This window comes from Hoplias malabaricus, chromosome 1 (assembly GCF_029633855.1).
Source record: "Hoplias malabaricus isolate fHopMal1 chromosome 1, fHopMal1.hap1, whole genome shotgun sequence".
Taxonomy (NCBI): Eukaryota; Metazoa; Chordata; class Actinopteri; order Characiformes; family Erythrinidae; genus Hoplias; species Hoplias malabaricus.
In genome coordinates, this window is record NC_089800.1 from 24,327,907 (window position 1) to 24,350,303 (window position 22,397).

At 39.9% G+C, this 22,397-nt stretch overlaps 1 protein-coding gene across 2 annotated transcripts in view; it reads right to left on the bottom strand.

Annotated features, from left to right (window-relative positions):
• gabbr1a (gamma-aminobutyric acid (GABA) B receptor, 1a) overlaps positions 1–22,397 on the bottom strand; it is a 97,094-nt gene that overhangs the window by 61,864 nt on the left and 12,833 nt on the right. For both annotated transcript variants that reach the window (XM_066660064.1, XM_066660057.1), the window contains exons 7-12: positions 16,862–17,022; positions 6,539–6,673; positions 5,336–5,506; positions 2,120–2,221; positions 1,498–1,563; positions 617–808 (exon numbers count right to left, since the gene is read on the bottom strand). In XM_066660064.1, the coding sequence (XP_066516161.1) occupies positions 617–808; positions 1,498–1,563; positions 2,120–2,221; positions 5,336–5,506; positions 6,539–6,673; positions 16,862–17,022 (827 nt within the window). The remainder of the gene's footprint in view (positions 1–616; positions 809–1,497; positions 1,564–2,119; positions 2,222–5,335; positions 5,507–6,538; positions 6,674–16,861; positions 17,023–22,397) is intronic.

The following is a 22,397-nucleotide window of genomic DNA, read 5'->3' on the forward strand; positions in this document are numbered from 1 at the left end:
TCAACACAAAGTCCATTGCCCACCCCTTCATTTTACAGATCTGCACAAGCACAGCAACAAGAACAAGGTGAAAAATCTATATATGTATTAGCGAGCCACATGCTAAAACCCTTTATGGGGTATTTATGAGTTTAAATTAGTGGTTTATAGTATGTTTCTAAAAGAGTAACTTGTCCTTCAGTTTCAGGTATTTTACTCTCTCTCGGTTCATATGCGTATGCGCCTGACTTGAAATAACTGCCTGGAGGATTTGCCAAGATGGCCGCCGAGTGGACAGACTTGTTTTGTCAGCAATCGGCAGCAGGACATGCTATTTGCAAGACCTTACACTCCATATGAAACTTAAGAAGCCAGTGTAAGCTGAAGACAGGAGTAATGTGCTGAATATCTATGGTACTCTGTACTCCTACATGAGGTTTATATGGAGACTGTGTTGAAATGTCTGCACTTTATGCATTTTACTGCATATTTAGCATCACATGAATAATACTGATCACTGTAGGTAGATATAGTCTATATTTTTGAAAAATATTGGATATCAGCATTGCCTCACAGTTCTCATATTCACAATCACAATCATTTTAAAACTGTCTGGATGATTAGAGGTTTCACTCACAAGGTTGGAGGCTCCGCGAACTGACTCAGGGTTCAGCATGACAATCTCTGTAGTGACATGTCCCTCCACAGCCTCTGTCATTTGCTCCACTGTGCAGTTGATGGCTGGGTCTTTGATTTTAAACCAGTTGTCTGCATACCACCCAATCAGGAACCACACATACTTTTTCCCATAGAGTTTCTCTTTGTAGACCTTCATAAAAAAAGAGATAATCAGCAGTGTTTGGATTGAGGATTGATGAAATGTTAAGATCATGCACCATGCCATTATTAACAAATAATTTTAAATTATATGTAATAAATAGAATAAATGAACTGATCTTGGATCCTGGGTGGTTATAAAAATATATTAACAAATTGTGGGATGATTAAAAAGCATTCACTAAATTATGTTACAGCAGCAGAGCATTACTGCTAGTAAACTGGCGCAAGAGACATTTTTATGGTGAGAGTAATTGTCTAGTCACATTTATGTCAGGCATTTATGTTACTAACATTTATTAAGTAACTTTGTTACTTTTCTAATTTGAAGTAAGAACTATAAACAGAACAGAAATGCACATTTGATTTCATAATTACAGACTGTTTAACAAACTTTTTTTAATTGTGCATTTGAAAAGTTTGTTAATTTAGATATGAATTATGCTCAAAATTTTTAGAAGAAAAAATAAATTATTGTAATTTATTCTCTGCCAGCGTTTTACACGGGTATTGTACAGAACATGTCATTGCAGCAGGGGTGTTCAAAGTTTTGCCTACTTGCATTCAGCTTGGCACAATCCCCCCACAATGTCAAGCCGTGTTGATCTAAATTGCTCAGTTTGTCTTGCTTTTAAAAGAAATAGTTTGACAGAAATGACAGCCAAGCCATTCAGCACTTGCCTCACAAAAAACTTTTCTTGCTTCAGTCTCATAGAAGAGGCCTACAATGATCCGGGCGTCTTGCCGCTGCAGAGTAAAAGAAAAGCAGGGAATGTTTTAAGTATGTGGGCCGTAATGGATGGACAAAATTAGAAGTGAAACTGACTGATGTCTTATTTTTCAGTGAGTCTTCCTGTATAATAATTCAGTCAGTGCTAAAATAATAATGTTTGCTAATTATAAATTTCCATCAAAAGGCAAATTATGGTCCTTTCTATTGCACTCATTTTTGATAGCAGGTCCTAAAGGACTTCAGCATTACTGTGAGATGTGATGTCATCAATATTTAATGTACAGGGCTGTGGCAGCATGCTCGGACCTGGCATAGCAGGGAGTGAGAAATCTCGCGAGGTTATTATGTAAAATAATGTGGCGATAAGAAATGATCGCTGTTCATCATGGGCTGTCGGTTTAGCCCCTCATCACAGATGTGACATGCGAGCTGTCAATTGATCTGAAGCTGAGGAGCGGATCCTAAGAGTGTTGGTTTGTTTGGCAGAGCGTTTTCATGTGCAGCCCGGGCTAACTGCGCAGCAGCGCGGCTGAGGAAGTGCGGCGGCTGGTGAATTTTTCATCAAAGCACCTTCAGGTTTTTGACAGCCACGGCGGGATCAGTGAGGAAACTCTGTCTCACGCTTATCTCAATTTTAGCCTCCTTCACCCTCTGCTCCAGATCATCCAGCGTCTGAACGAGAGGAGGAAAATAACAGAGGAAAGATTGAAGAGAGAGAAAGAGTAAGAAGAGAGGAATGAAAAAAAAGATAAGAGTGAATGTAGAGATAGAGAGAGAGTGTGTGAGGGAGAGAGGAAAGAGAAGAGGCAAGAGAGAGAGAGAGAGAGAGGGAGGGAGGGAAGAGGAATAAAGGGAAATATAATGATGAACAGAAGAAAAAGCAGAAGGTGGAACCAAGAGAGAGAGAGAGAGAGAAAAAGCAGAAGAAATATGAGACACATGAGTAAGGTCATAGGAATACAGTTAAATGTAAACTGATTCTCAAAATAAAAGGGTCAACATTGTCTTCTGTTCTTTGTGTGATATATTTTTATTCATCATCTGTAAGCGCTTATCGGTCTGTGCAAGAGGTATGGCATTTTAATTATAGCTTTCATTTTTTACAGTATGTTAAATAAACCTCTGCACTTCCACCATATTGATAAAGGATGTGCTAACGTATTTTTTTTATTACAAAACATGTCATATAACCAGAGGTATTCAAACTTTCACATAAAAACAAATCAAGAAATGCAAGCATGAAAGACCAGCTAACACGGTTATGAAGAGAGTGACATGTGAGAAGATGAGCAAAGAAGCAGCAGGCTTCAATAGAAGGACTCTGAAGAAAAACACACTACGGCAAAAGAAGCAAAGAGATGCAAATACAGACAGAGGAGAAAAAAATGAGCATATCGTAAAGAAGGAGGAAAGCCTAAAGTGCAAGGGAAGGAAGGGAAAAGCAAAAAATAAGGGAAGGGATGAGTAGAGGAGAAAGGGAGGATCATTATCAGAAGCCTGGCAGATAGAGTGAAATATCGAACCAGCACTTGAGAGATTTATAACTCAATCGATATTCTTCAAACCAATATTCTGACAAATGACTTCAAAGATCCTACATGAGAATTGAGGCCTTTTTCTCTTCATGCTTTGAATCTAAAGCTACAGAGCCAAGTCCCTAGAGTGCACTGGGCCTGTTTATCCAGCACAGAAACCTAAACACAAGCAGGAGGATGGAGCTGAGAGAAGAAATGTTCTAGAAAGAAGGAGGTGAGGTTCTGAGGTGAACCAAAAGTTAGGGAGAGAAAAAAGTAGCGAGTGAGAACTGAACCAATCCTGGTGATTTTGATTCACTAGGTTGAGCTGGTGAAGCGCAGGTCGAGGCTTTGAGATGCTAAGCATAGAGGAAAACATGCAAACAAACATCAGACTGAGTTTATTGCGCCATGCAAGGATGAAATAGAGACAGATATAGGCTGAGTGGGCAGACAAAACTGTGTAAAAGCACAGCTTACAGCTCCACTACAGTATATCAGTAATTGGACAGTGGTACTATCCTTGTTGTTGATCTTATGTATTCCCTAGGTACTGAGTAATTGATTACTTTTAAGAGTTTTAGGGTTCGCAGTTGGGACAAAAGTATTGCATTGTTAAAAATAAAGCAAAAATCTGATTTTTTTCATGGATTTTCATGGATGGATTTTTATTCGTTCTGGAGATCCAGAGCCCACCCAGAATCATTGGGCACAAGGCAGGATGTCACCTCTGATGGGGTGCCTGTCCATTACAGGGCATCACTCACTCACTCACTCACACAATCACTGATCACAAACACACTCACACCTACGGGCCATTTCACACAGCCAGTTCACCTACCGAGGTTGGAAATGAACATACAACCCAAGGAACATTGAGTTGTGTGACACTGACACCACTTGTGCCATTATGTCACCTAAATAGATCTTTAAATGATCCAAACTCTTATTATGTCAACTTCTGTTCATATATCTGTGAGGTTTACTAGGGGTGTACAAGTGTGTAAACTTTCTAAGTCCGTGTTCAGTGGTTTGTTTTCTTTGTTATTTAAGCAGGTCTCTTATGTTATTCTTTGGCAAATCGATGCGTACATCCATGATTACATTACTGATTATATTATTATTTCTTACTGATTTTTGGATGAAGAGCCAAATAGATAATGGTGACATTCCTAATACATTGGCTCTGACTCAGATTTACTTTATTTTGACTTAGCTCCAGTGCCTGTTTTTTCTGGAACAGATACTCAGTGACACATAGCTGACCAATAAACAGCTCAGCAGCCAACTGTCCGATTACTTTTGGTAACCCCAAATGACAGGGCTTGCATTCAAATGACGTGAAATGGATGTATGAACTCTCAAACAAAAGCTGTTTGACTTCATATTTATTTAATCATCATGGTTTCATCTCAGATCCAATGTGAGAGAACAGAGTCAAAGCAACAAAGCAATGTCACTGTTCACAGATCAACCACATTCCCCTATTCATTTATATACTGTGTAGTTTAAGTTCAGTTTTTTGAGAACAATCAGCATTAAAAATATCTTTCTTAGTACAGCATAGTGGCTAACACCACTGCTTTTCACCAGGCAAACCAAGTAACCTTGCTATGCTTTTTGGGTAAGGCCCTTCACTCACTCTGCTGCTGCAGCTTGATTAGATTTGTAAGTCGCTCTGGATCAGAGTACCTGCCAAATGCTGTAGGTGTAAATGTAAAAAAATGGTCTTCTGTGACAGTGTAGAGGAGCTAATTTCCTGAAACATTAGTCCTGCATACTCTGGTCATTTTCATGTTGAAACACTTGCTTCAACTTAACAGTCAGTTAGAGTTATCTGTTGTGTTAATAAAGAGAAACTGATGGTTTTAGACTCTGGCCTTCAACTCTTCAACAATCTATCTGCTGTGTGTTAAATAGATTTTGAGCGGCTTAAAATGGACATCTATGGAAGGCATAAACATTCTAGTTATTCTACATTAATTTTATTTACTTCAAAAGAGTACAATAAACACACTATTGACCAGATGTGCTTCATGATTGGTTTCCAGCACGGTCTGGTGCTTTCCCTGCCCAAATGCACTGAATAAACCTAGAAATGCTCCACCAGGTGTGTAAGAGCATGAAAACTGGGACTGAAGAATCTGGCCTATAGGATAATTATGGCGTTATGATATTAATTTAATTAATGTACTGCAATAATATGTGGTCAGGGCATTTCTGAATTTCGCATGTTTCCACAGGCTGCTTTAGGGCTGTTTTGAATTCTGACCGAAGTGAAGACTTCCGTGGTTTGCTGGATGGTGGCGATCTTTGTCCAATTCCACCTCTGGAAGAGGTGCACGCGCGTGGGGTTGTGAAGTGTGGCCGAGGGGTGTGTCCGGAAGAAGGTGGGGAAGCGCTGCCGGTTGGAAAGCGCTGGGGAGCTGGAGCCATAGGAAAACTGCAGAGAAAAAGCACAAAAGTATGAAAGCAGGTTCAGAACTGCCATGCTCAGAATAATGCAGCATGGTATTTCTAAAAGGAGGTTAACGCCACACTGTAACTGTGCAAGACAAGCCATATTCAAGCTCAGTTCCCTCTTTGAAGTCTCAGAGCCACCAACTCTCAGCGAGCTGTAAGGTGAGCTTAATGTCATTCCTGTGTGGCCAGATGTTTTTGCATGCGTTAATAAATAATTCACTTTGTGACTACAACTTCTGGCATCAACAGTGCACCAATACTTGGCACAGTGTGTGGGTTTGACATTAATTATATTCCACAGAGACTTGTAACACAATTGAACTGAAAGTCAGTGTATTTGCAGCAGTGAAAACTAAAACACAGACTCGTCACTGTCCCAAAATCACAGGCAGAGCTACTCTACTGCTTGAATAATGCATCTGTGTGACTTTGTAGATAACCATACCACCCGCTAATGACTGGCCCTGCTAAATACTTTGACTAGAGACATCCCCATCAGAAAGAATGTATATAATTCCTCCTATGCGTCTATAGGGAAGTGATCCATTAATGACCATTTTCCATGCTGCATCGCCAAAGCAGATTTAAGGAAATTACTTGGAAATGACTTGATAACACAAACCTCAGTGGACGCAAACAGATGAAAGAAATTAATTTGAAGTTAATCCCTTTCACACATTCTTTCTCTTTCCCTCATTTTCTCCCATAATTTGCACCCTAACTTTCTTTGCCTTTCTTTACTATGTTTTCTACTTAAATTTATAACAAAAGCAGTTTGTTAGATTTTCTAAGACCCTCACTACTAGGCTATGCTACTTAAGCGGAAAGTTACTGCTGAGACAATATACTACACACCAACTGACAAAATCAAATTATAACCCAAATGACAAATGGAAAGAGTCTGATAAACACAGCTGTAGAAAAAGAGTTTGTTGAAAATAAACACGGTCAAATTCAAGTTCTAGATCTCAAGTCTTATGTGGATAAAGCACACTGTAGATTAGAAACACACCACTATGAGGTTCCACATGCGAGCTGCTTCGGCCACCACTGTAGACACAGAGCTGCAGCCCGGCATCAGGACAATCTTTATCGGATCTGTGTAGAGCAGGTCATACAGCAGCTTAGTAGCTTCCCCTGGGTCACACTGAGAGAGAGAGAGAGAGAGAGAGAGAGAGAGAGAGAGAGAGAGAGAGAGAGAGAGAGAGAGAGGAGGGAGGTATAATACAAATACTAATGCTTATTTCTAATACAGACACAAACGTTATATATTTATAATTTTTTCAGTGAAAAAAAAGGAATAGATAAGTAGTTGATGTAGCCTATTCATCCTGATTCAGATTGTGATTGACTTTGCACTGTGTTGTACATGATGTTTCACTATAGTATCTGTGTAAAGAAGCAGCTCAAGTAGTAAACAATCTACTTATAAAAGATGAAGATGTTGACCTCTATTTAATCTGCAAGGGATTTACAGTTATCTGGACTATACGCATCCAGCAAGATGATAACATCTCCATATTCATAAAGATACCCTTCCTTTTGAGACAGACAGAGCTTAGAGGCGTTATCTGACAGATAACGATTGACATTTTAAACATTTTGAGGACAAAGTTTAACTATGAAGCCTAGAACTCTCAGAGCAGCTTTGAATTGTGTTTATATAAACACAGGTTTTAAACTTGTATTCAAAATTGGGCAGCCATTTTAGAACTGGGCGTGTAACCGGAAGGTTGCTGGTTCAATCCCCAGAGCCGACAGGTCATGACTGAAGTGCACCTAACCCCCAACTGCCCCACAGGCAACGTGGCTAGGGCTGTGTGCTCACTGCCTCCTAGTGTGTGTGTGTGTAAATGTGTGTTTCACATGGAGAACAAATTCCTCTGTTATAAACGATGTGTATTAAGTCAACAGTGATGTTTGTGTTTACAACCAATTAATGCACTTTTGATGCCAAGTTCCGATGTTGTAATATAAAACTCATTCAAAAGAATAAATTACATTAAAAAGTTATATATTTTTACAAAGAAATATTGTATAAATATTTAAAAATCACTAATTATAAACTAAGTGGACAATATACTATTACATACCTGGCAATGTGATAACACTCTATATTGTTACATTAATATGTTATAATCTTTGCAATAGTAAATTAGTCATTTATTATTACAACTCCTGATATGATAAAAATATATTACTGCAATATCATTTTTATTATGAGCTACTGTAAGGGCAATTTGGATAGGTTCACCAGGACTGTATATGCATCCAAATAAATGATAATATATAATCTGGAAAAACTCTCCCTCCAAGACTCATGCAGAGCTACAGTATAAAACGCTGAAGGAGCTTCTGTGTGTTTTTATGTGTGTGTGTGTGTGTGTGTGTGTGTGTGTGTGTGTTTATGTGTGTGCGAAGCAGTATGCTTCAAGTGTTCACATTGCCCTGCTCCACTGAGCTCCACACACACAGGGGAGGATTCACAAACACTGAGGTGACTGTTACCAAACACATCACGTATGGATTCACTGCAGCGACAAAAACAAAGCAACTCCAATAAAGAAAGCAGAGACAATACGGGCCCCAGCGTGCAATTTCTTATTCATTTGTTGCTTTGTTTGTTTGCGTGCTTATCTCAATTGAGTTCTCATTAGTTCCACAGTGATATCAGGAGTTGAACAATAACAAAAAGCATCACAAGTCACTCAGATTTGAAAAATGACTTTGGTGTTGCAGCATTTTCAGCTCTGTAGTTTTGTTTATTATTTCCAGTTTTCATTCTTCATTTCTGTCATTATTGAAACACGATCTCTCAGTTTTGCCTAATCTGAAAATGATAGTGACTTATCCATGTTGTATGAATATTTCATGATGATCAAACCAATGGAAATGTTTTAGAAGATTTAGAAATATACATTGTATATTATATGCCATATGTTTTTGTTTTTTTATTATTATTATTATGATTAAATTTTTAACTTTTTTTGGAGTAAAAGACAATGTTTCAGTTTTATTTTACATGATTTCCTATTTAGTACCACATTAAGAGGCACATCAAAGAAAACTAAAAATATCTAGATATTTGTGTGCACATACACAACTTGTATTTATAATCTACATAGAAAAGCATTACCTAATAAAATGTAGTGTGTAGTAGCATCTGCACATGTCCCTATGTTCACCCAAGTGAGAAATGTTGGCTAAAGAATTATATGTCTGCCAGCACTTGGCTGTGGAGAAGTGGAACTGCTTCCTTTGGAGTAATTAAGAACCATCCCAAACCACTGGGAAGAGCTGGAGTGGTAAATACTAAAAATAGCTGAAATAGATTTTTTTTCCAAGTGTGTCGACAGTTTAAACGGAAGAAGACACAGATCTAAAGCTCTTTTCAAGGTCCATCAGCAACATTTTATTTTCTTCACAGTGTTAAACAGTGTAAGATATCATTTTCATCCTGCAGCCTTCCTCAGGTTCTCCTGGGAGCTGTGGCTTTCTATCCAGTGCACAGTCTCAGCTCAGCCTTGAGGAGCTGAGGGGTCCCTACTAAAACAACAAAAGCAGGCTCCAAATGAGACCTAAAGCACTGCCCACAGAAAACAATGACACTACCTATTTGTAATGCCTGCTGGTGATGCTGACAACTATTAGTTAAGTCTAATAATGAGAGGGTAATTAAATATTTGAATGGGACACATTCTGGAGGTGCTGTAAGAAGTAGGTTGCCTCTTGGCAGTGGTAAAGCAGTGTGTCAGCATGGGTTTGAGCACTGAAAAAAGAACACAACTCCACAGTGCTGTGCAAATGTCAGAGAATATCCTTAATTTATTTTCCAGTCCAAACTTATTTTAGGCTTTTGTATTAACTGGTTATTTAAACAGTCAAACATGCCCCGGATCCTCCCCCCTCTCCCCCAACTCCTGTCATGTATTCATCTTCTCAGATCTCAGAGCAAAAACTGAAAAGTTATACGGACTCAAAACAAGCCTATAATATTCATAATACCCAAAACAGCTAAATGAGGCATTTCACGCACACACACAAAAAAAAAAACGGCATCAAATCCAGGCCTCCCAGTCATTTCTACGAGGCTGTAGAGTTCTCATTCAAAACTTCCCATTCCCCCTTAAATGGAGGACATTGTGTTTTAACACTGTGTAAAAAACTGTGTAAACACACTGAATGAAAAAAAAGAGAAACACAGAGCAATGGTACAAATTTATTTAAAGCACAATTTAAGGTGGAACGTGAAATCCGAATAAGCAGCTAACAATTAAGAAGCTAACTTTATCCTTCTGCTCTCCCAGTCTGCCAGACACCAAAAAGCAGCAAGGTACGTAGGAATTTACCTGACAGATACAGAGAAGCACCAGTGAAAGCTGTCGTTCCCAGTACACTCTACCAGTCCACTATCACATCAAACACCAGCAGGTATAGGAAGCAAACAGCCAGGCAGCTGAGCCAATAAAATTACATGTCAAAAAGGCTTAGTGTCACTTAATGTTAGAAAAACCAGTCCAGTGTTTGTTCTTGTCTTGCCTCACTCTTTGTTACAGGTTACAGTTTTTTGGTGATGGTGTGATATGTGGACATCAGAGATGTTTGCACTGCAATCTGCCATCTTCCATAAACAAAGCTTTGAGGGTGGTCACTCATGCATATTTGAGAGGGCAAAACAAACGTGGGGAGTGCCAAAGTTTCCTCAAGTCTTAGGTTAGATTGACAAACGTGCACCAGCGACCATCCTGGCGCCTGTAATTTTTAAATACAGCAATTTTACAGAGTTAGCCTCATACCATAAGATACCTAGGGATTTCAGTCCACGGCAGAAAATAAACATATATTCTCACGACTGCAGTGTGGTAAAATAAATCTTAAAATTCTTCTTTATTATCTTCCTTTGGACTGCAAATGCTGCTCTGATGTTCTGTTGGAGACACTGCTATGAATAAGGCATGCATTTGGAAATCCTTCTTAGTCCAATCTGGACACAACAGCTGCCAATTAAACTGCAGAGAGCAGAAGTACCTCATCAAGTAATGCCTGTCTCTCTCTCTCCCTCTCTCTCTCTCTGTCTGTCTATCACAGTTAATAATTGATCAAAGTTGGAGTCTGAGCTTTGATATAATGATAAAAACAATCTGGAGAGTGGGGTTGAGCGTATGTGAGTATACCAAGGCTGTACATAAAGACCACAACACAAACACATGTTTTCAATATTTTTTAACAGCTTTCCACCCAGTGGTGCTCATGTTCTTCCTGTCACCTAGTTTATTCACAGCCACTCCCCACCCACCATTTAATGACACTGAATTTGTTGCCCCAAATAATACCTCTGAAGAAAGTAGATCTACAATTGCTCTGACTAACATGCCTAATACTGTCTGCTGCCATGTGCTGATTTATGACTTGTTTTGGACCAATACAAACGAATCATATTGATCAGCATATATTCAGAACAGCAACAGCAAATTTTCCACAAATACCCAATAAACGTCAATCTAAGTTCCCTTTAATCCCCAGTCTCTGTCCCCAGTCATTGTTTCAGTTCATCATGCAGAACCAAAATCATTATATTAGTTAAAAATATATATTGCAATCAGTTAAAAAAAAGGTTCCAAAATCAAAGTCATCTGATCAAAATGTGACTATGTTTCATATAATAAAAGCTGTTATCACCCATCCATTGCCATTTAGGTCTGTGGTACATTCTATTTGTAGAAATCTCTTTTCATATAAGACCTGGTGGTCCACAATCGCAGGACTAATGGACACATTTACTAAATATTTACAGTGTTGCTAATGCATTATTTGCTTGTAAAAGCATTCACCACTAATTTAGCAATGTGTGTTGAGGCACAGTATCGCTTATTATGAAAATTACATTTAAAACAGAAATTAAAAACAGGTAGCATAATATATAAAACTACAAATAAAATGCGTCATTATAAAGTGTACAAAATAAAACAATGAAATATGAATATCTTCGTTTTTGCGGCTGTACTCGGCACAAACAGGTGTTTCTCTACAGTCCTACAAAAAGGAAAATTTTAATAATAATAATAATAATTATATTTATATATATATATATATATATATATATATATATATATATATATATATATATATATTATAATAATAGAATATAATTTAATAATAATATATAATGTCTAAAGTCATTTAACAAATAAAGAAGGAAGAATAGTAATATTCTACTAGGGCCCCAAATGGCATATCAGCAGACTGCAATATTCACACAGTAATCCAAAGTCACCCAAAGTTATAATTTGTTCATCCTCATGGAATATTCTGATATGAGAATGAGTGAGAGGCCTACTTTCTAATTCAAATGCATAAAATAATGGGCTGGAAAAAAGAGCTCTTAATTTAGCAAACATGGCGTGGCATGGCTTGATAATACTAATCTAGGAAATAAATATTAATCAAATGTCATATGGAATTGGCAAATTAGAGAGACTTTCATGTTTTTAGGAAATACTGCAGGGTGTGATAATTGCTTGTTTGAAAAGGATTAAGCGTAGCAACCCACGTGGCACGGGCCCTTTGAACAATAATTAAAAGCAAGCCAAATCAAATTTGATTTCCTCTCTTTGTAATTACTTTTCCAGCGCTGAAAGCTATTTAGATTATGATCTCATTCAGGTATGCAGCACTCCCCGATCAAATGAAGTGCTTATAATACCCATCAGCATTGAAATGTCAATGGTCTAAAAAACATCTGACCTTAAAAATCTCATCCAACATCAAACACTGCTCGATTTATTTCCAACACTATGCGCTGAGTTCAGAGTTAGTTCCTCAGAGGAAAGACTCATTTAAAGTAGGGGGACTGATCAGTCCATAAAATATAAAACATTTACAGCTTCTTTGGTTACCACATTGAGAACAAGTGGAACAATGTTCATAAGGCAATAAATGAGAACATATTTTGTGACAGGCATTATAGAAAATGATTTATGGCATATGAACTGCCAGATTGACCACTAAACTCAGAGATTAGTGATGTGCACTTTTAGTCTGTCATGATGCAGCTAAGGCATTTTGCTCTGTTTCACATTTCATACAGTGTTCTGCAGGAATCTGAAATCTTTTATCTATTTATTTATTTATTCAAGTCAAAATGATCATAAAATACAAGTTATTATATTTTTAGCATCAGGGAAAAAAGTAGGAAATTCATTTAACTGAAAATTACTGACACCTACTATCAACACTTTTCTCTTAGCGTGTCCACATCTTTGCCTCCATTCTTAAGAGGTCTTGCTGTCCATCTTCCACAGACATCTACAAAGATTTCTATCCAAAATTCAGGCTTCGGAGTTGGCTGCATTTCCTTTTTGATCTTTAGTTTGGTCTGCTGTTCTGAGAACACCCACAGCATCTTAGTTTGATTAACAGTTTTTAAATGTTTTACTTTTCTGTCTTTCTTTACTGCTACACATCCTTTCTCACATTGTCCTCTCACAGTGGAAAAACAGAGACACCTGTGAATTTTTCATTATTTACAGCAAATGTGGAGTTTGACTGTTTCTCACAGATGACAGACTTTTTTAATTTTTTAGCTGATGGGGATAGTTCTGTTAGTCTACCAGCTCTTGCTGTGATGTTAGTGGTCCTATTTCCTCTGTGTCTCTCCTGTTGCTTTTTTATAATCCCTTGCAATTTAATTGATTATCTCACTTGCTGTGATTATCTCTTATTCAAATATTTCCAGAAATAATCCCTGAAATATGAATATCTTGCATTCCATGGAAATTAAATAAATGACAAATGTTCTCAGATTGGTATTGACTGTAGTAGACGTATATTTAATCTCAACAGCTGTGTGCTGGTTTGTTTCTATTCATGCTACAAGATCTGCTTTTTGGCAGCAGTTTCCCTAATGTCTATTTTGCATTAGATTTGAGTATAGAGCTATTTTTGCATAAACTCTAGCATGTTCTTCAGGATATACCTTTTTTCACATGATTCCTTTAAAAAGTAACAAATCACACTGGGGTCAAATCTCAGACTATGAAGTTTTGAAGAGGAACTTGAGCGTTTAGGAGATTGGAGTGCAGAGGATATCAATTTGCTTTTATGAAATCCCTGACTCTGCTTTAATCAGGCTGAAAAATGGATGTGCTGATGTTCAGTAATCTGCTGAAGTATCTCCTCTCCTTATCGCTGCAAGATTTACAGAAATGCACTTCTGTTTGAACAGCGGTTTCATTTGTGGCTGTTGCCATGCCAACTTTCCCTTTCCTCTCCCCCCTTCTCCGTCACTGAATGTGATTCCAATGCAGAGTGCTGCACACCAATCACAACCAACGCTTTAGTCCAAGTCCAAAAACCTCTTATACTGCTTCCTCACAATTCTTTTCACATTTATGGCATTTGGTTAATTTTCTCATCCAGAACATCTTGCCACTGTGTAATGCAAGATATGTAGAAAGACTCCTATTGGTATAGAGGCGTGCATCTGGCTTAATAAACTCAATTTCAGAAGAAGTAAGCAGGGGGCAACCGACTTTTGGAGCTGAGACCATTAACAAATATCTCCTTTTTTATCAAATTATAACAAGTTTTTTCAGTGTTTTTTAAATACAAGATTCATTGTTGAAAATACCTATGAAAGAATGGTGCTCTTTAACAATAAAGACATCTCCTGAACACAGTACACAGTTCTATACAGACAGACATGGAGTGGTCATCTGAACCTTCATACTTCATACTTACAGACATACGCTACTGAATTGTCAAATTATTTTTTCTTACTATATTCTTATCATTTCATTCTAGTAGAGGGATTGTTGATATTTGATAATGATATTATAGGATGTTGTTATTAATGCTGACTGTTGGCTGCATCTAGAAAATGAGGCAGAGTAGGACGCCTAGTATTCAGTGTCTTAATGAAAAATCTGTGACATGCTTTGGTTAAAATACCACACGGATTAAGCACCACAGCAAAATTCTCCCCCTGCCTAAACAGCCCTTTTCAGAACAGCCTGTTTTGAGCAAGCAGAAGTGAGAAGCATGGCACCAAAGCTCTCGTATTCGCTTGGTTCTCCTACTTCTCTGGGCTCACATTGTTTTATGAGATTTAACCTCACCTTTGTGTTTACATATACATACGGGTCTGACAGAGTGATTGGAGATACCCAAATGGGGGGTTGGTACAATTCTAACAATCCAACGTAGGCAATAACGGGAGAATAATCAGAATAGCTAATTTTATCCCATGTTTTCTATTGGTGTATTCTTGTTTTAGAGTATATGAAGAGGTAGGCACTCCAGGTACACTAAGAAATGTGAAACTTGAACTGAACTGCAACGTTTAAATTGCATAGCAAGTTTAATCTGAATCTCTCACTACACGGCCGTTTATATCATTACACTGTACTAGAGGGGTCAGGTTCAAATCTTTACATCCTCATTTTAACACCATATTATTGTTCATATCAAAACTTAAATTCCAGACATGCCTTAGAATTAATAAATACATTTCACAAGACTAAAGCTTATAATTCAGCTATAAATAAATCATAAAATGTTTTGAAAAGTAGCATGGATTATTCAATAACCATTAAATCAAATGTAAGTTACCTGAATAATGTCTTAATATTCTTTTAGGATTATACTGTACATTTCAGAAGAAAATTAAATCATGAATTAGTAAATCATTAAATTGTGAGAGGAAAGTAAATGTGTTCAAACATTTTACACATTATTCATTCATTCATTGTCTGTAACCGCTTATCCAGTTCATGGTCACGGTGGGTCCAGAGCCTACCCGGAATCACTACCCGGAAGCAAGGCAGGAACACACCCTGGAGGGGGCACCAGTCCTTCACAGGCCGACACACACTCACACCTACGGACACTTTTGAGTCTCCAATCCACCTACCAACATGTGTTTTTGGTCCGTTGGAGGAAACCAGAGCACCCGGAGGAAACCCACGCAGACACAGGGAGAACACACCACACTCCTCACAGACAGTCACCCGGAGGAAACCCACACAGACACAGGGAGAACACACCACACTCCTCACAGACAGTCACCCAGAGGAAACCCACGCAGACACAGGGAGAACACACCACACTCCTCTCTGACAGTCACCCAGAGGAAACCCACGCGGACACAGGGAGAACCCACCACACTCCTCTCTGACAGTCACCCAGAGGAAACCCACGCAGACACAGGGAGAACACACCACACTCCTCACTGACAGTCACCCAGAGGAAACCCACGCAGACACAGGGAGAACACACCACACTCCTCACAGACAGTCACCCAGAGGAAACCCACGCGGACACAGGGAGAACCCACCACACTCCTCTCTGACAGTCACCTGGAGGAAACCCACACAGACACAGGGAGAACACACCACACTCCTCACTGACAGTCACCCAGAGGAAACCCACGCGGACACAGGGAGAACCCACCACACTCCTCTCTGACAGTCACCCAGAGGAAACCCACGCAGACACAGGGAGAACACACCACACTCCTCACAGACAGTCACCCAGAGGAAACCCACGCAGACACAGGGAGAACCCACCACACTCCTCTCTGACAGTCACCTGGAGGAAACCCACACAGACACAGGGAGAACACACCACACTCCTCACTGACAGTCACCCAGAGGAAACCCACGCGGACACAGGGAGAACCCACCACACTCCTCTCTGACAGTCACCCAGAGGAAACCCACGCGGACACAGGGAGAACCCACCACACTCCTCTCTGACAGTCACCTGGAGGAAACCCACACAGACACAGGGAGAACACACCACACTCCTCACTGACAGTCACCCAGAGGAAACCCACGCGGACACAGGGAGAACCCACCACACTCCTCTCTGACAGTCACCCAGAGGAAACCCACGCAGACACAGGGAGAACACACCACACTCCTCACTGACAGTCACCCAGAGGAAACCCACGCAGACAGAGGGAGAACACACCACACTCCTCACTGACAATCACCCGGAGGAAACCCATGCAGACACAGGGAGAAAACACCACACTCCTCACTGACAGTCATCCGGAGGAAACCCACGCAGACACAGGGAGAACACACCACACTCCTCACTAACAGTCACCCGGTGCGGGACTCGAACCTAAAACTTCCAGGTACCTGGAGCTGTGTGACTGTGACACTACCTGCTGCACCACCGTGGCGCCCAGACACATTATTTAACACGTTATTTTTCTCAGTAAATAAAAAAAGTATGTTAACTTATTAATACACGATTGAAAACTGACTTGTGCACAAGTATTATTTTAAGCAAATGGGGGTTAATTCAGGGAGAAATTCAGGTTACTCACCATGCTGTCGTAGTATATGAGCTCCAGTTCGTAGTCTGGTAAGATGTCACTGCGGTTATTGACCAGGTCCAGGGCCATCTGTGCAGAGGGCAGACATGCCTGTCCACCAGGCCAGCCGCCGCTCATCGGGAACAAGGCTCCAATGTAGAGCTTCTTCTTTCCTGTAACCGCACAGGGCCAGGAGAGAAGCGTCAAAAAACTAATGAAGAGGGCAATTCCCTTCCAAAGTCCCTGCAGGTGACTCAGGTTCTCCATGGATGCAGCTGACGGCCCTGTTTCTGATTCTCTGTTCTATAATGTAATATAATACAAGATAAAAAACTAAACAGTACAGCGCAGTTCCAGCGGACCAAACCACTCAGTGGTTGCAAAGTTTCACAACAACTCACAGGCAGAATTACACTTTAATGCAATAGTGTTGAAGGTGTGTTACAGGTCCATGAGTGATGCGCTGAGAAACAGCTATAGTGACATTTTCTGTAACAATGCAATGTAAATAGAAACAGACGCGGTTAACGAGACTTTTCAATAATCTTCTCAATGGACAAATCCATTCATTTCTTGGACTATTCCAACAGAACAAAGGCACTGAACTTAACCCCTTTGCTCTAAGAACTAAGAGACAACTAACATGAGTTCGTCTGCTGTCCAAATAGCTCCTCAAAAATGGAAAGAACCAAGCAGAGAGCAAGAGCACATAACCCTAAAGTACTCAAATAAGCAATAAGCATTACTCTCATTATCACTGCCATTAAAAAAAAGTTATTTTTCTTCTAAATCATCACTATCCTTTCAGAAGTTCAAGGTGGAAACGAAAAGGAGGGCATCGGCACTGAAATGCTCAAAACACTCCACACACTCCACAATTCATAACTGCCTGCATCAAAAAAGATGAAGTTTAACACTCCAGCATGCGAGTCCAGCATTTGATCAGAACACTGAAAAAGAGCAATTATTCTGCAGCGTAATCCTTTAATCCGATGGAAAAAGACGAGAAAGTGTGGAAGAGAGCGAGCATTGAGCGGTGTGTGCGCGTGTGTATGTCTGTGTGTGTGCACTGCAGCTGAGCAAAGCAGCAGCAGCAGACACGAGGAGAGACAGCACCTCTATATATACTGAGAGAGAGATAGAGAGAGAGAGAGAGAGAAGTGTGAGAGAGAGAGAGAGAGAGAGAGAGCAGTAAAGAGAATGGAGTGTAGAACAGAGGGAGAGAGAGAGAGGGCAGAGTGAGATTGAGGAAAGTAAGAGAGAGTTAGGGTGTGTGTGGGGGGGCAAGAGTTGGAGAGATAGGGAAGGCTGAGGGAGTGAGAGTATAGTTTGGAGAGTATATCTTCTCTCTGTATTAAAGTTATTCTCCTTGTAAGACGCAGCTCACATCACTACATTGTCGCCAAAAAACATCCTTTAGTGTGCACTGCTTTGCACAAAATATGCTACTTGTGGTTTATGAGGCTTTAAACTCTTTGAACCAAACAGAATCCTCTTGTCTTTATCTCCTCTGTCTCTCACAGATGCACACGCTCACATACAACCCTTCCCCCCGCACACACTCACGCTCACAACAATCAAACTCTCGTGTCATTATCACCAGCACCTCACAGCAAGCCCCGATCCATTAAATCAAGCACTAGCCTACGTGACCTGTTTCAATCAGCTGAAAATGGCAGAATAATGTGTGCTCTGTGCCACACAGAGGATGTGCCGCAGCACACCGTGAACGAAACGGTCCAGCAGCTGTTTCTGCTGCTATACACACTGCACTAGGTTGTGAGGCAGGTGCAGAACACATAGCACTCACACTGAGTGTAGCCTAGTTTAAGCACCTGTCAGCACTGGAGCTGACAGCCAAAAGCAATCCTCTCAGTTCTCATCAGCCATTTAAATACAGTAATATGCATCCAGATTTCTACATACAGCCATATATAACGATTTACCTACAGCCATATACATATTTCATTCATTTATTCAACTTTGTTTGCATGTTTGCAGTGGGTCTGGAGCCTGGGTGTAAGGCAGGAACACACAGGTCAACATACCCTCAGACATTCCCTTTTAAACCATCACACTTTCAAAGAGCCAATCCATCTACCAACGTGTTTTTGGACTGTGAGAGGAATCTGGAAGAACCTGGAGGTAACCCATGTGTACACAGAGAGAACACTCCAAAACTCCTCATAGAGAGTGCCCTGAGGAGGGGATTGAACCAACTCAACCCCAAAGGCTTCCCTCTTAAACGACAATAAGGATAATTTAACACAACTGATGCCGTACTAGGTTTATTTTTTATTACATTTCACAGAATAAAAATAAACCTAAAATGAACTGGACTGATGTTGAACAATGATACTCCAACTGTGTTAATTACAAGGGGAGAACTGATATATTTTAAACACTATGTACACACTAGGGCTGTGCCATATTGTATCGTTTTGTCGTCATGTCGTATGGCATACATTCTTCACATGAGTCATTTGGGCACAGTAACAAATACGACGGAAAGTGGCCCTGAGGCAGAAGAATATGCTCCAAAAAAAGCGGAGTGACATCAGTAGTGTTGAGGTGGTTTGGTCACAAAATATCCAATGTACAACGAACCATGATATTATGTAAGAATACATTTAATTTAATATGATTAATATTAATATAACATTTATCTTGCTGTAATAGTGAAATTATTGAAAGTAATTTTCAGTGTTTTATCATATATTCAAGATTATTGTTATCGCCAAAATACCCTGAAATATCATGATATTATTTTAGGGCCATATCGCCCACCCCAAGTACACGCATGATATTTCATTTAATATTGTGTGCATAATCTCCACAGAAAAGCATGAAACAGAAGGAGTTGTGAATGACTCTGGGTTAACCATGCTTAATGCCAAATGTCAGCTAGAGGGATGTAAAGCTCCTCAGGCTCTGGAGCAGTGGAACTGCACTTTATAGGCATGTGAAGTACCGTAGCTTGTGATTTAAACCTAATCGTTCAACATCAGTAGCTGACCTCACTAATACTTCTGTGGCTGAATCCTCACAAAAATATTCCATCATCTATTGTAAAGCCTTCCTAGAAGAGTATAAGCTTTTAATGCATCAAAGGGAGGCAAACTACCTTTTAATACCCTTGATTTCAGTAGAAACATAGGATGAGGATTTGTCTACAAATTTTGTCCAAGTAGGGCACGGTCTAACTGATGAACACAAGACTGAGCCCAAATGTTCGTTTTTGTTTAAAACAGGCTGCTGCCACTTTGTGTGCTTTGATTTCAACCTGAGCCCTTCCAGGATCCAAGCTCTTCCTTTGACATTTCTCTCTCTCTCTCTCTCTCTCTGTTTAATTCCAGTCTCTCCACATGCCACTCATGAATTATTTAGTCCTGATATTTAGTTGATATTTAATGGAAGAACCCCAGGTGACACCTACCATGAGGTGAGATAATTACAGAAGCAGTTGAGTGTCTCAGAGAAATGACCTAAATATCTTACTACAATATTAAACGTGTATATATTATATTAGTTAAATCAGTGCTGTGCCTGTAGATCAGCGAATGATCATTGTTCATTTCTTAAAACACAGGACATACACCGTACGTCCAAATGTTTACAGTTGCCAACGGGGACTTTATTCTCTTTGCTGCAGCCATAGCCTCTATTCTTCTGGGAAGATGTTCAACTACAGGTTGGAATATTGCTGGGGGATTTAAAAGGCATTTAGTCACAAGAATATTAGCGAGGTTCTGGATCACAAACTCAACTCCAACTCATTCAAAAGAGATTAGTGGGACCTCCATCACTCCAGAGAATACGGTTCCCCTGCTTCATAGTCCAATGCTTGGGGTCTTAATACACCTCAGGCTAATGCATTGCACTGGGTACGGTGGAATAAACCATTAAGGAGCTGCTACAGGGCAGCTGCTTTCATTTTATACTTGCTGTGAATAAATGTGTCTATAATGCATGCACAAAATACACCAATTCATTTATAAAGTGTAAATAGAAACCTCTGGATTTATTGCTTATCATTAAATAATTAAAAATCCAACCAAGGCATCTTGGGGGCTATATTTGACTGTAACTTGGTTTTTATATGTCATATCACACATGCAAATAATTATGCATATCGTTTTACCTCAGACGTGCTCCTAGAGTTTACTCAAACTGCATTCATTCATTCATTCATAATCTGTAACCGCTTATCCACCCTGGATAAGCGGAACACACCCTGGAGGGGGCACCAGTCCTCCACAGGGCAACACAGACACACACACATTCACACCTACGGACACTTTTGAGTCGTCAATCCACCTACCAACGTGTGTTTTTGGACTGTGGGAGGAAAACGGAGCACCCGGAGGAAACCCACGCAGACACGGGGAGAACACACCAACTCCTCACAGACAGTCACCCGGAGCGGGAATCGAACCCACAACCTCCAGGTCCCTGGAGCTGTATGACTGCGACACTACCTGCAGCGCCACCGTGCCGCCCCACACAAACCGCAATGTATCAAAAATATTAGCTAGAGTTATTGTTATTGCACTGAAGCACTACAACTTGTGCCTCCTTCTGAAACCTAACCTTTGCTAAACATTAACGTGGGAGAACGTTTTAGGTGCTCCTTGGCTCAAAAACTGAAAATAAAATTCTTGTGAATATATTTTGTACAAATATACTCTTGAAAACATCACTACACCGATTTTTAAAAAGCTCCAACATTTCTGCAAAGGTCCTTTCCTTAACCTCAGCCCTCAGCAAGAAGTCAAATCCTCACTGATGTTTTCGCAGTGCAATATGCTGAAAGTAAAGTGGACTCTGGCAGCTCCATAATGCAAAGATTCAGCGGGTTACAGCACTTCTTTAGTGACATATTCCTGGCAATTCAGTGATTATGATCAACAATCTGTGTGCTGCTTACTGCAGCATTAACAGTTTAATGTAGCTTTTGTTAGGTTGGCCTTGTATATCCATAACTCACAAGAGGAAAACTACACAAAACACACATATTCATGGAAACATAAGCAAACAAGTTCACATCCACGAGAGAACACACGCACACACACACACACACACAGCCAAGAGTTAATCTTCACCCTGCTGAGACTGCACTACAGTAAATACGCAGTGATCCCTCCCTGTGAGTTAATGATGGAGTGAGCATGCAGGGGGCCAGGAAGAAAGACAGAATGCTGAGAAGGAAAACTGATCGAGAAAACAGCAGGCGGAATAACTGGATGGATGGATGGATGAACAGATGGATAGAGGGATAGACAGAGATATACACATGGTACATTACCATGGATCACCAATCCAGATTAGCCAAAAAGGCCAAAACATATATATTTAAAGGAGAATTGCTTATAAGCACCCACTCTGAACACATATTTAAACTGTTCCAGTATTTTAACTACTCAAAGGTGTCACTGAAAACAAGAAAGACAAAAACAAACTCCAAACCTAGCCACCTGAGAGGTACAGTAACTGTAATGTGAATTACTAGGATCAATGAGGAGCACCCAACATCTCTTCAGACCACATT